General features: G+C 35.1%; 1 protein-coding gene and 1 long non-coding RNA gene across 4 annotated transcripts; both read left to right on the forward strand.

The window, feature by feature from the left end:
• The first annotated feature begins 5,807 nt into the window (after positions 1-5,807).
• LOC140859612 (uncharacterized) lies at positions 5,808-14,475 on the forward strand. 3 transcript variants are annotated; one of them, XR_012143153.1, is made up of 4 exons: positions 5,808-6,079; positions 11,092-11,253; positions 12,302-14,134; positions 14,216-14,475. It is a non-coding gene; the product is annotated as an uncharacterized lncRNA (long non-coding RNA). The 3 variants fall into 3 exon arrangements; XR_012143154.1 differs by having other exon boundaries at positions 13,428-14,134; XR_012143152.1 differs by having other exon boundaries at positions 11,092-14,134.
• Positions 9,249-9,810, forward strand: LOC140859640 (uncharacterized). The gene is made up of 2 exons (XM_073261623.1): positions 9,249-9,409; positions 9,495-9,810. Exons 1-2 carry the CDS (start codon positions 9,249-9,251, stop codon positions 9,808-9,810), a joined length of 477 nt encoding a protein of 158 aa, XP_073117724.1.
• Positions 14,476-15,475: the final 1,000 nt, after the last annotated feature.

Here is a 15,475-nt window from a genome sequence, read left to right on the forward strand (position 1 = left end):
TGATTGGTCTGGTGTTAGTGGATGAGGTTCATAGGGCCTTTTGTACCGTGGCAGAGGATAAGGCGCCTGCCTAATAGGTTTTCATTCCTTTTCTTCAGGTGGTATTGGATGATTATTCGAAACAAGGTGGTGGAGACCGTTCAGTAGTTCTTTACCTTGGGATCAATGTTGGAAGCTTGAAAGAGGACTTTTATAGCCCTTCTTCTGCAAAAATAGGATACTTCAGAGCCTAGTCACTTCAGACTGATCCACCTTTACACTAACTATACAAGATTTGTGCAAAGATTATGTTTGGTAGGAGAAAGCCAGCTCTCTCTAAGTGGATCGATTCGAAGTAGGGTGCCTTTGTTAAAGAATGCAGCATCTTCGATAATATGATGATTGTAAAGGAGTTTATACATGATCTATAGAGAGCCCCAATTTGTTGCCATCTTATGGCCATTAAGCTCGATATAGAGAGGGCGTATGATCAGATCAGCTGGCAGTTTTTTGTAGATATGCTAGAGAGCTTTGGGTTCCATAGTTAGTGGATCAAATAGATTATGTTGGGTCACCTTCCTTCATGATCTTGATTAACCACACTCCTCTGGATTATTTTCAGACTATTATTGGACTTCACCAAGATTATCTTCTGTCTCCCTATCTTTTTATCCTCTATGCTGATTCCTTGTCTAGGGCTCTATGAGGGGTTACCATGGAGCGGGCTTTAGACCCTTATGAGCCTGCCCTAGGAGCTAGGCTAATTTTGTATCTTCTTTTTACAAATAATTATCTTTTGGTGGGTCGGGCCTTTGCTCAGAATGCCACCGGCTTCAGAAAAATTTTGGAGGAATACTAAGGAGCGTCTGGGTAGAAGGTGCATCTGCTCAAGTTTGCTTGGTACTTCAGCTTGAAGACCAAGGGTTAGTTGAGGTAGGTGGTCAGAGAGCAATTAGAGATTGTGGAGTAAACTTGGACCTGCCATTATCTCGGGGTTCCCATCACAAGGCACAGACTATGGAGGGCTAAGTATTTTGGGATGGAAAAGGTAATCCAGGGGTGGCTTGAGGGCTGACAGGCCAGATGCCTTTCCATGATGGATAGAGTCACACTGGTGAGATCAGTGCTTAACTTAGTTTCAAGCTGCATGATGCCAAACACTGTTCTACCAAAGACCATGCTAATAAAGTTTGAGCAGCACTTAAAGAGTTTTTTTGTGGGGGTCTCATTGGGGTGGGGGTGATATTTATCTTTTGACTGGGGATGTGGTCAGTCGGTCGATTAGGAATGAAGGATTGGATATTTAGTCTCTAGTGATGAGATGCGAGGCTCTGATTATCAGACATACTACTAGATTCTTGTTATAGCTAGACTGTATTTGGAGTACAATGATGAGGGTTAGATATAGCTCGTGGACTATTAGCACTAATATTCAGCCTACTTGATAGCACTTCTTCATGTGAAAGGAGATATGCTCTCGAGCTTATATGGTGCTTGCCCGAGTCAAATGACTTATGAATGATAGGTAGTTGATTGACCTCTTTTGGGACTCATGGATTACTGAGCTGCCCTTGAGTTGATGGCCCACCATCGTGAACATGGAGACCATGGATTTGATGCATGTCTATGACTTGTTCTAGCTTGGGGGGAGAGGATGAAAAGTTGATCTAGTGTCTCACCTTTTTGGCACTAATTTGGTGGAGACGATGTTATCCATTGTGGTGCTCGTGTATGCTGGTCTGTATGTGAGAGTGTGGGGGTCAGCTTGTATACTGAGAGTGGTGACCAATGACTTGTATGAGATGTATAGAGGGACTTTGGCTAGGAGATTAGATGGAGCTTGGATTTGGAGGCTTCATATTAATTCAAGAGTCAACTTATTCTCTTGGAAGGTGGCATGGCGCCACCTTCCAACTAGAGTAGTTTTGTGAGCCAAAGGTATGTACCTCTCTACCCTGGTTATGACATGGAGGAGGAGACTGTGGATCAAATCCTCTTTATTTGCCCTAAAGCTTGATGGGTATGGAGGATGGGGGGCTTTTCTCAGTGACTGCTACTCTCGTGGAGCCAGCTCAAGTCTTTTTGGAGGTTCTCCAAAGGAGTATGGACTCTGATTTATCTAGGGCCATGGGAATCAGAGTTGTTTGTATTATTTGTTACATCTGGTAGATTAGGAACTGGAGCATTTTTTGAGGTGACTTGGCAGCGACGAGACTCACCTTGGAGAGGGTGATGGTACATACCACAGAGATCATGCATTGCTCATCGACTGATTCGATTTTGACTACTTAGGACACCTGAGACTCCTTGGCTGCTTTAATAGTGACCCACTAGTGTTCATCACATGGGAGGTCCTATCCCAGGTTATCTCAAGGTCAACTTCGATGATAGCATTAGAGATAGTAGGAGAGGGATGAGATTCATGATTTATAATCCCAATGCTAGATTTGTGGTGGTTGGTGGGGTCACCTCATCGATCGCACTATCCCAACAATGGAATTGCAGGTATCTTGGGCAGGCATTACCTTCACCAGATTGAGGCTATGAGTGGAGAGATTGGTGATCGAGGGGGACTCGGCCACCGTGATAGCTTGGCTGCTGGAGCAACCGAAGGTGGTGGGTTAGACCCACTCATTCATGACATATGGTGCTTAGCATGGGACTGCTCTTCCATTGATATCCTTCATATTTACCATGAGACTAACAGTACTATAGACTAGATGGCCTCTTATATGGTTAAGTATACTAGGGGGATTGTATGGACTGATATGGCGGACCTTCTTTTGACATTCTGTGATTTTTTTTAAAAATCTTTCTGGCTGTATTCATATTAGAGTTGTATGAACAATCTGTCTTACTAAAAAAAAAAAAAAAAGAAAGAAAAGTTCCATCAAGTGGGTCTATCATAATAATAATGGCTGGCAAATATAAAACACATGGAAACTATCATTATCGAACTTGATTTTTTTTTTTAAATATTTTTTAGCCAAGAATCATTGCTAATGAGCCCATAAAATAGAGCATGGATCCTTGTGGTGTGTGTTGCACCGCAAGAGTGTGCACACCGGCCATTCAACAATGCATGTGGTGTGGCCATGCTTATGTACGACCATCCGTCATGCGATATTAGCAATCTATGGATATACCATATCCTATGATGCGGCACACATACTATAGAGAATCTGTGCTCCATAAAACATTATTTATTCTAGTCATGCAAGTTGAATCATATACTTGCATGGATTCTTACGTATCTTTTCCTTTAAACTCTAGTATTTTTATCAAGTATTTAAATCTATTTAAATCCAATCATAAATACTATAAGTAGCATATAAGCAATTCAAATAGGCTCATATTTGCAGTATCTTCTAATCCATAAAGATCATGGACCATGTCCTCTAATATTATCCATCATAATGTGGGATCTTATCCAAAAAAGACTAGTCAAGACACTACAAAAATCTGGCAGTTTAGAGACAGACATTTAGCAATGTCCAAGATCAGTTGGTATGCCATTGCTAATAATGATGGAATCATGACAACATAGTGACAAAATATAAAAGTTGTCGCTGAAACACTTGTAGGTGCATTAGTGACTAATTCGTGATGGATTCATAACAATTATAAAATTTACAATAGCGACGAAATATGGACAGAAAAATATCCGTCGCTATAATTGACGTGTAATTTTCACATATTTTTAGTAACGATGTAGCGATAAAATAGCGATATTTTCCTGATAAAGGAGAGACGGAACAACGACCACATAGTGACAACACTCAAACATTGCCATTGTAGTACTCGCAGGTGATCTAACGACAGATTTGTAACAGAATAATGATCGATATATGATTCATAATAGCGATGGAATAGTGATGGATATGCTTCGGTCGCTAAAATTAGCGTGTAATTGCTACATAATATTAGTAACAACGTAGTGACAGAATAGCGATACTTTTCTGATAAATGAGAGAAGGAACAGCGACAACGTAGTGACAACACTCAAACATTATCACTATAGCACTTGCAGGTGATCTAGCAATAGATTTATGATAGAATAATGACCGCTATATGATTCATAATAGTGACGGAATTGTGACGAATATGCATTAGTCACTAAAATTGGCATGCAATTATCACGTAATATTAGTAACGGCATAGCGATAGAATAGCGATATTGTCTTGATAAAGATGAGATGGAACAGCGACAACATAGTGACAACACTCAAATATTGTCGCTATAGCACTCGCAGGTGAATTAGCGACAAATTTATGATGGAATAATGACCGCTATATAGCAATGAAATTGTGATGGATATGCATCAGTTGCTAAAATTGATGCATAATTCTTATGCAATATTAGTAACAGCGTAGCGACAGAATAGCGACAATGATGTGAAAAAAGAGAGATGGAATAGGGACTAAGTAGAGACGGATGTTGTTCTCGATATAATATCTTTTTGAGATAGTATAGAGAGTGATCATGGATAAATATGTGATACATGTAGCAACGATATTGTGATAGATTAGCGACATATTATATGTCCCGAATAGTTTTCCTTTAGTGACTGAACAGCGACTATTTATCAAGAGATATGTATTCTCAAACAAAATATTAGAGAGGGACTAACGATAAATTAATAACTGTATTTTGAGAACAATAGTTGTGTAGCAATGACTGAGCGACAGTAGAGAGACAGATCTTTATTTTTTATTTGCAACAGGGGCGGAATACAAGTAGAATAGAGATGGAAGTTTAAATTTTGATAATTATTTTTAGATTTATTTTTTTTAAATTATTCTTTATTATACTTTGAGACATCTATTAATTATGTAATTAATGCATTAAAAATTTCAAAAGAAATAAGTTAGTATCATCAAATTTAATCATGTCAAGTTTTTAAATTGGTTTGTTTAAATTAAATTATTTTTTATTACATGTTAATTTGCTTGTCTATTATGTGATTTATGCATTAAAATTTTTAAGATAAATCAATTAATGTCATAAAATTTAATCATAATCAATTATTTTGAGATTGGTTTATCTAAAATTATTAATCATTTATTGTACTTTTACCATATATACATTAAATACTTTAAAATTACTTTAAAAATAATTTAAAACTATCTTTAGTTTACTTTAAATTAAGTTAATTAACTTAATCATCTTAAATTTTAAATTTTTCAACCAGCAAAGAGCATACCACAAGTTCTACTATTCTGATTTGAAATGCTTCTCGATGATGAGATAGCCGACAGCCCTATCAATCTTGATAGATAGTAGCCACTTCAGCTCCTACAACATCTGTCGAATTCAAGATAACATGCTCAATAATATTGATGAGTCAGTGATCTAATGGAGTTGGACTTTTCCAGTTTACGAGCCAATAGCTTCACCAAGTCCAACGATCCTCCTAGATCATTAATCCATAGTGGCCAAAATGATTCACATTAAATCAGATGGTCATCCTGGATCACTAATTTATTTGAAATGTGCTTAATCTATTTCTATTGTATTTAAGCCGATCTACTTAATATGTTTAAATCCATTAAATCCAAATCGATTTAACATATTAAATCTATGTATATATCTTAATTTGATCTATTTAATAAATCGATTACATGGATCAGATTAGATCACATTGGATTCAAATTAAAATTTTTATTTTACTAATATAAATAGATTGAATTAGAATTGATAAATTTTTGATCTAATTTATATCTAATTTAATTCGATTTGATTGTCAATTCTATCTTAGCAATGGTTCAAAATAAATTAGATATGAATTTCAAATGTAAAATTTTACTTGGTGCCTGGCAACCCATGCTCAAGCCTCCCACTCGATTGAGACTTTCACAAACAGAGAAGAAATACCCAACACGAACCCCAGCCATCCTCCCACTCGATCGAAACTTTCAGAAATAGAAACAGAAAGGAAATACCCAACACGAAACCCCAGCGCCCGTCGTCCAACCCTATTCGGCCGCCCCAAGCCTCCCATCTGATTGGGACTCCTGAGGATGGAAAAAGGGAGAGGAAAACAGGACGAAAACAGGGGAAAAATCCACAAAAACAGAGGAAAGACAGAAAAACTTTAAGGTAAGACCTTTCCCCTGATCACTTTTTTCTTTCCACTTCTTTTTCTATTCATTTCATTATTATTGTTTTGGTAAGGAGAGCACTTGAGAGAGATAGAGGGGTTTCTTAGGTTTCATTTTGGGCTTTTGTCTCAAATATATGGGATTCCAGTCATTTGTGGTGGTATGAGTTGGTTCTTAAGATGAAAACAAAGAAAAAAGCACCAGAAAAATGAAAGAAATCAAAAGTAATACATTTCCCCACATAGATTGATATATTTGTTTTCCTTTCCCTTTTCTTCTTTTCATTTCATTTTCCTTTTTAGAGATCTGTGGGGAAGGAGGACTTCCTATAGGTATGGAACTGATATACATTTTGATTTTTTCATTGGGACTTCCTATAAGCATGAAACTGTAAACTTCTCTTGAAGTTGGCTGTCTTTATGCAGAAGAAACGATGTTCAATTAAAGTACATGTTTTAGTCTCTTAGACAACAACCACATTTAACCTATATAGGCTTGACATATGCTGTTGGTGTAATTGTTCTTTTTTATCTTACTTTTTTTTAATGGCATCTAGAAAAAAATTAATCCAGGAACTTCCCTTGTCATGTCAAGATTACTGGAAGCATTGTTTCAACTTAAGCATAGCATACCATGAGAACTCTACATACAGTGCCATGTCAACCTGTGTTGGCTCTCAGTTATGATCTAGTTCAGCAAACCATCAGTAGATGCAGGGGGTGTATGCCATGCCAATTGAACTTAATTAATAATAATGATATCCATGTCTTTGCCTTTTTTCCTCCACATTTTTGCCACTTTAAGTGCTCAGGTTCAAGAGACTAGGCCACGAATGAAGATGAATAATTAATTTTTTGCAATTATATTCAACAATGAAGTAGACCAACATCGTCACCACGGTATCACTTGCGGCGACTTATTTGTGTAGTTCTTGTGCTTGAGTTTTCTTAGGCTGTTTATACGTTAAGAACATTTTATTTGTGTAGTTCTTGTGCTTGATTTTTCTTTTAATTTTTGATACTATTTTTGAGTATATGTTTGCTTAAATTTTGTTATTTATCACTTGATAGAATAAGCAAAGATGACGAACCGGAGTTGGATGCATCGTAGGATTTATAAGGGAATGGTGACAGATGAATTTAAGAATGGAGTTGCTAAGTTCATTGATATTGCAATTTCTAATCCATCGCACATGAAAAATAAAAATTTTTTTTGCCCCTGTCTTAAGTGTAAGAATAGAAAATTCTTGATACCCGATGAAGTGACGGTTCATCTCTATAAGAAAGGCTTTGTTGATGGCTATCGGATCTAGACGCTGCATGGAGAATCTTATTCTAGATCTGAGGAGTCTAATCTTAAAACTGTTGATAGAGGAGTGGCAGGTGGTATGAACTCTTATATGGATATGGTTATAGATGCCACGAGGATACCTGAATTGAATAATAATGCTAGGGAGTATTTTGTTGAAGCTGCTAAGTTCTATAAATTGCTTAAAGATGCGGACGAGTCACTGTGGGAGGGTTGCAGTAAGCATACTAGGTTATCAGCGGTCACTCAGTTGTTAAATTTGAAATCAGAGTTTAGTATGAGCGAGATATGTTACAATCAAATACTTTTAATAATTAAAAGCATGTTGCCTGAGGATGAGAAGTTGCCTGAAGATTTCTATCAATCAAAAAAAATTGTGAAGGAATTGGGACTGAGCTATCAGAAGATAGATATTTGCCCAAATTTTTGCATGTTGTATTACATAAATAATAGTCAGAAAATAAACTGTTCTGTATGTGGTCATCCTTGATTCAAGTCCAATGAGGAGGTGGGCAAAAAAAAATGTAATGTACCACATATGGTATTATGATATTTTCCTCTTGCTTTTAGACTCCAACGATTGTATATGTCAAGCAAGACTGCAATGCATATGAGATGGCATAAGGAAGGGGTTCGGCGTGATTATGCTGTAATTTCGCATCCGGTGGATGGGAAAGCATAGAAGCAATTTGATTTGATGCATCCTGAGTTTTTAAGTGATTGTCGGAATATTAGATTAGGTCTTTGTACTGATGGGTTCAACTCATTCACATCAAGCTCAACACCTTATTCATGCTATCTTATTTTTTTGACTCCGTATAATCTACCTCCTAGAATGTGCATAGATAGATGTAATTTGTTCCTAACATTGGTCATTCCTGGTCCAAAGTCACCTGGTAAAAGCATAGATATTTGCTTAAGACCATTAATCGATGAATTACAGATGTTGTGGAATGAGGGTGTTTGCACTTTTGATGCACATCGAAAATAAAATTTTAACATGAAGGCTGCACTAATGTGGATAATTAATGATTTTTCTGCTTATGGGATGTTATCAGGATGGAGCACACATGATAGACTTGCATATCCTTACTGTATGAGAGATACCAAGTCTTTCACCCTAAAGGGTGGCAGTAAGAAGTCATGTTGGTTTGACTGTCATCGGCGATTTCTTCCCTCCAATCATACATTTCAAAAATAAAAAGATGTATTTACTAAATTCACTATGGAGAAAAAAGGTCCTATACTTTGATTGACTGGAAGGAAAGTGAAAGCTAGAGTAGAACAGTTTGATCAAATCACTTTTGGTACTAAGAGTGGTCCACAAAAATTCAATGAGTTTGGGACAGAGCATAATTGGCTTAAAATATATTTTGAGAGTTGCCCTATTGGTCCACAAACCTCATTCGTCACAATTTGGATGTTATGCATATTGAGAAGAATGTGTTTGATAATGTCTTTAACACTGTGATGGACATTAAAGGCAAGACAAAAAATACTTTGCAAGTTCGTTGTGATTTAAAATAGTTCTGCAAATGATCGGAACTTGAGTTAAAAGAAGTTGGAGGCAAATTGGTTAAACCCAAGGCATCCTTTGTCTTAGCACAAAACCAAATTAAGGATGTGTGTGAGTGGGTTAAACAATTGAGGTTTCTAGATGGATATGTTTCTAATATAGCTCGAGGTGTAAATATGGATGAGGGCAAAATACACGGTATGAAAAGTCATGATTGTCATGTATTCATGCAGAGGTTGATATCTTTGGCATTTCGTGATCTACTACCTAAGCCAATATAGGGGGCATTGACTGAGCTCAGTCAATTCTTCAGATATTTATGTATTTCTGAATTTCAAGTCAGATGGAATTGCTTGAGAAAAGTATGATAGAGATAATTTGTAAGTTAGAGAAAATATTTTCTCCTACATTTTTTGATTCAATGGAGCACCTAACCATATATTTGCCGTATGAGGCAAAGGTAGGAGGGCCTGTGCAATATAGATGGATGTATCTTTTTGAGAGGTAAATCTCTCTATCATTATATTCTTTATTTCATACATGTCATAATAAGTATGAATTAATTAATCCTTTATGCTTATTGTTTTAGGTGCATGCATGAATTAAAGAAAAAAGTTCGCAACAAAGCTAAGGTCGAAGGTTCTATTAGCGAAGCGTATATAGTTGAAGAAATTTTTAATTTTTGCTTACTTTATTTCGAACCTCATATTCAAACCCGACGAACTAAAGTCACTCGAAATGATGATGGTGGACATATTGATATTCAAGATCGCTTATCTATATTCACATATTCGGGTCATCCATTAGAGAGAAGTTGGAAATGGTATTTGTCAGATGAAGAGATACGAGCTGCTGAGTTATACGTTCTCCTAAATTGCATTGAGGTTGAAACTTATATTGAGTAAGTTTTCAATCCATCTTATATTTACTCATTCTAATCATATAGCTATTTATTTGTACTGGTTTATGAATGTTAATAAGGTTGTTTTCGTATAAATTGCTAGAGAATTTGATAATGAACTATGATAAAATAATCCTTTCATTACTGATGCTGAGGTTGAGAAAATGCATGAACTGCATTTCCCACAGTGGATAAAAGAGCTTGTAAGTTTTAGTTACATAATTTAATTTATTCAAATGAAATGATACAATATGATCCTGAAGCTTGTTATACTGCTGTTTCTGTTTTAGGCCAACAGAAATGAAATTCAAAACCCAAAAGTTCAAAAGTTCATCTATGGCCCTTCTAAAGAAGTGTGATGTTACAATAGTTATATAGTGAATAGTTATCGATTTCACACCCGTGCTTATGGGCAGAATAAGAGGATAAATAATAGTGGTGTTTGTGATCAGGGAAACAATTATAATGAAAATGAATTAGATTACTATGGCATTGTGGAAGAAGTGTTGGAATGAAAATGAATTAGATTACTATGGCATTGTGGAAGAAGTGTTGGAATTGGATTATGTTGGACATGGTAATCGTGTAGTTATTTTCAAATGTCATTGGTTTGACCCTTCACAAGGAGTTAGGATTGATAAAAAGTACAACATTGTTGATGTTAATCACAAGTCAAAATTGAATACGTATGAGCCATTCATATTAGCAAGCCAGTCGCAACAAGTGTACTACACCAAGTATCCGAATTCAAAGAATAAAGAAAGAAATACTTGGTGGGCTGTTTGTAAAGTGAAAACCAAATTGTTTCCCAATGAGATATACGAAAATGAGTCCATGGAAGAGAGATCAAAAGATGATGATTATTGCCAAGATGACGAAGTAGGACCATCTCACATTGATTCTGCCATGGATGATAATCTTAATGAAGCCATAATCCTTAATGATGAAGATCAAGCAAAAGAAGTTGATCCAAGAGAGGTGTTAAGATATGTTGATGATATTGATGATGGAGACAAGGTTGAGGATATAGAAGAAGAGGAAGAAGAGCTCCAACATGATCGTGATGATGGTGAGACGGGGGACAATGTCGAGTTGGAACCAGATGCTCCCAGTGACGATGATATTAATTTTGTTTAATGTCTAGATATATAATGTTGTGTTTTTTTTTAAAAATTATTTTCTTTAGTTTTTATGTACTTATATGAGTTTTCATGATGTTTTTTTTATATATTAAATGCTAATGTTTATTTATGACAATTTATCTTAAATGTGATGTTTGTTTCAGAAAATAATATGAGGCGTTTGAAGAGTTTGAAGAATTCTAAAAGAGGAAAGTTGGCTCCAAAAAGGGGGATCACAAAATATTATACGCAAACGCCGAAAGGGGGTGATCAACATCAATCTGGAGATGGATCTCTACGATGATCTCCATCTAACCACATAGCTTGTGAGTTGCATTTGGCATGCATGTTATTTCTCATATTCTGCTGATGATAAATATGGTATGGTATTTATTGAATTAAAAACTGCTTTTAGAAATAATTGAAGCATGTAATCAAGATATTATATGACTATCGAAAGAATCAAGATACTATAAAACTTTGAGCACTTAACCATAGTTAAAAGAACCGATCTTTACATTGGTGATGCATAAATCTCTAGCAGCATATCTAAGTATAATACACTAATAAGCCTCTAGCAGATGAATTAAGAGATCTCATTATGTATGGTTCAGAACTTGAAATAATAATAGATATAGTAAGAGGACTTCATACCTTATGGTAAGATACTATTTGTTAACTCTTTTTATAGAACCATTTGTCATGACATGAATGCAAAATGTCATAAATACCTATATTTTGGATAAAAATACAACTTAAAAGACTACACCTCCGGATTAACGGCATCTACAACTATAGTCAATGCACCTCAAGACACAACACCATCGAGGATAGTCCAAGACAATGCACCTCCAGACATAAAATTTTAGAGACAACCCAAGACAATGCTACTCGAGATACGGTGCCACCACCAGAGGTAACTCGAGACACAGCACCACCTATAGCAACGCAAACATAGCACCAGGAGAACTAGAATCGATCTCCGAAGATGATGAAGAGCTTGTCTTAGTTGGGATTGAGTTGACTGTCGTTCCTGCACATGCACCATGAGTAAAAATAAAATTAGGCTTTGTGGTTGTTCTATGTTGTATAAATATACATATTGGCAGTTGATGGTTCTTTTGTATTGTTTTTATTTTGGAAAGAAATTCTATCCTGATGATATCGCATGATATATCTCAAGGAAGGTTTTTGATAACCTTCCAAATAGTTGTATCAGGTCCATATATCCCATGGAGTTGAAGAACTTCTTGTTTGATAAGTTTCTTGTACGTATGAAATAAACTTGTTTAGTAATTACATGCTTGATTCTTATTTTTATTGATTTTAGCTTAATACTTTTTACTGATTGATGTGCTTCTATAATATTTACAGGATAGTTATAAATTTGCTTCTGGCCTTACTAAAGGTGTATTGAAAAAGATTTTCATGAAGGTTGCAGGAAGATGACTTAATCAAAAGCTAAACTATTTAAGAAAATGAGTAATACAAAATAATAATATAAAAGATTTGAGTGAAATAATTGGTAAAGGGCTCTCTTTTATGACTGCTGAGAAATGGACTAGCTTGGTGGCAGAGTGCACAAAGAAAGAATAGCAAAAGAAGTCAAAGACTGCATCAAAGAATTGTCAATAGTTTGACATGAGCATTCACTCAGGTGGGTCTACTACCATGTATACTCATGGTAGGTGTATGGTATGTACTTTTAGAGCTCTCTTTGGCACTAATCTTATCCTACAAGCATCTTGATTTTCAAACTTGGTTTTTGATTTTTCCAATGTTTGGAGACGTATTTAATTACACCATCAGTATCCCAACCTTCCACACCTTCTTCAGATCCATGTTTTTTTTTTTAAATAGAAGATAGAATATTTATTTAAGCTGTAACAAAAAATACATTGTAGCAACAAAACAAAATAGAGGACTTGAGAAGATCGGAATCAACAGCATTAGTGTAATTGAGCCTTGTTAATGAATTCCCGTTGCTGCCTGTATGGTTCTTAAAGTATTTGAAGAAGGTACAATCAGCTAGTGGTGATAAGCAATAGATTCTGTTATGCCATCGTGAGTGCAAAATGCATATGCCATCAATAGCTACTGTGAGCCATCCATGAAACTCTTGAATTTTCTGTACAACTGGATTGGTGCGTAGTATGCGTTGAGTATGCTGATTAGAAATCTGAAAGTCATAAACAGAAAGTATGCAAAAGTCCTTTAACCCATTACTTGACATATCCTATTTTTGTGGAGGTAATATATTAAAGCTGTATATATGAAATAGATCTGAAAACCAAAATGATATGGAGCTAGGCATGTATTAAAGCTATTTTCTTTTTTCTTTTTTTCATTTCTTTTTTTACCATAATTGTTGATACCTGAGTTTAGATCAATGTTTGAAGACATATTTGAAGTAATTGTTGTTGCCTTTATGGTACTTTTTCATAAGTATTGAGCATTAATTTACAGTCTTTAAATTATTACAAAAAATGATGCTCGGCAGATCGATCTATTATAAAGAGTTGTTTGAACACACTCACAAGAGAAAAGATGGTACCTTTGCATCTGAGAAAGCAAAGATAGTGAGTGTAAGTATTTTTCTTCTCTTATTTTTTTCTATTTTATATATTTACTGTCATAAGATATGTTGTCATATTAATTGTTTATATACTGAATTTTTTTTTTGGTTTTGGTGAGGACCTATCTTCCCATCTTTCTTTAGATGAGGAGGCTTGGCTGGCTGTTGTGGGACCGTCCAAAAAGGATAGAGTGTTTGGGTTAGGTTATACCTTAGTTCCTCCATCTAAATCCAACAATACATCATCTTAAAATAGTATCGTTGGATGTGGTACGCAGCCACATTCAAACGATGAGGTGACGAGGGAGATGCATCCTATGTAGGAGAATATGGATAAGTTAAATCAAACTATTCAAGCACAACAAAATTCAATAGGTCAGGTTCTTCTTGCACAACAGCAATCTATAAACCAGATTCTTCATGGCTTGTCTCAATTGATACATCCACAACCACCACTGACATCATCTGGATTGACAATTGAGCATTCTCCTAGATCTTTGGATATGACTTCGACTACAGCTCCACGACGTTGGTCATCTACTTGGTGGGTTGCTCCTCCTGGATGGATGCCACCACACCCATACACTCCATCGATATTTTTTTCGGCAGCTCAAACTCCAACTAGACCTTAGGTAGTTGAAGAAATACAATTTTTATATCTTTCTTTATTTTTTATGCTATATCATATTTATACGTGGATATATGATGTTTAGGGCTCTACTTTAAAGCAGCATGCGTCAGAGAAAGATAGAAGTGGACATAGCTGTGGTGGAGGGGGTACACATTTAGGCACTTCATAGTTTTCTGTGTGCTTTTTTATGTGCCACTTGTCTTGTTTTATATATTTTATTGTTTGGGTATTTCATATGTTTTAGATATATGTGTTTGACATTATACATATTCTATGTGTATTTGCATATATTTATGGTGTTGTGAACATTATAGTTTATTGGTTTTGGATAAAATATTATAGATTCTATGGTTGAGTGTATCTTGTGAAAATGGAGGAATTGATATTGCCTGACGCAGAAAATAGAAGATTGGATATTGCTCTTATGGATGTTATTAGTTATACAGGTATTAATTTTACATATCGGAAAAAATAGGAAGAAAAATTAAAAATTTTAGTGACAAAATAGAGACGGGCTGTTGATAGAATCTAATCTTAAAAACAAAATTAATGCTGGAATCGTGACAGATTAAAGACTAATAAATATATTAGATAAATAGTGTAGTGATAGAATAATGATAGAATAGTAATAAAATATATTTATATTTAACGACACACTAGCAACAAACTAGCGACTAACGAGACACTATATTAACGACCACATACTGATAACATAGCAATGAAAAATATTTAATTTTAATAACAGACTAGTGATAAAGTAGCGATGAATAATATATTATATTAGAAACTGAATACTATCAGAATAGCGACAGACAATAAGTTTTTATAATTATATTAAAGACCGCATAACGATGGATTAGCAATATTTTATTTTTTAAAAAATTTTTTTAGCGATGGAATTGTGACATATTAGAGACAAATCGTTGCATCTTATTAGGATTGTGTCATGATTTTAGCAACGGCCGAAATAGCTCCGTTAATCTATCACTAAATAAATTTAGCAATGGATTATCAACAGCAAAAATGTCTGTCACTAGTTTAGCAACGAAGCATTTTGCTACAGTCTTAATTTCATCTCTAATCAGTCACTAAATGATCTCTATCTGGTTTTGAGATGGAATAGAGACAGAATAAAAATGAATTTTATCCATCAATAATTAGTAATTTTTTTGTAGTAAAAAAATATTATTTAAATTACAAACATTCTGATCTTTTCGACAAAGAGCAGATACAACACCAGACATATATTTAGATGAATCCTCACAATTATAATTTCAATTAACTGTTACCGGTATACATTGTTTTTAGAAAAAAAAATTCAAGCCACAGCCTCGGAATAATA

The sequence above is a fragment of the Elaeis guineensis genome, chromosome 8 (assembly GCF_000442705.2).
Source record: "Elaeis guineensis isolate ETL-2024a chromosome 8, EG11, whole genome shotgun sequence".
NCBI lineage: Eukaryota > Viridiplantae > Streptophyta > Magnoliopsida > Arecales > Arecaceae > Elaeis > Elaeis guineensis.

Coding starts and splice junctions, on each gene's coding strand:
- LOC140859640 (XM_073261623.1), top strand. CDS start 9,249: ATGGAATTGCTTGAGAAAAGTATGATAGAGATAATTTGTAAGTTAGAG. Junction 9,410..9,494: donor TGGATGTATCTTTTTGAGAG/GTAAATCTCTCT, acceptor TTATTGTTTTAG/GTGCATGCATGAATTAAAGA.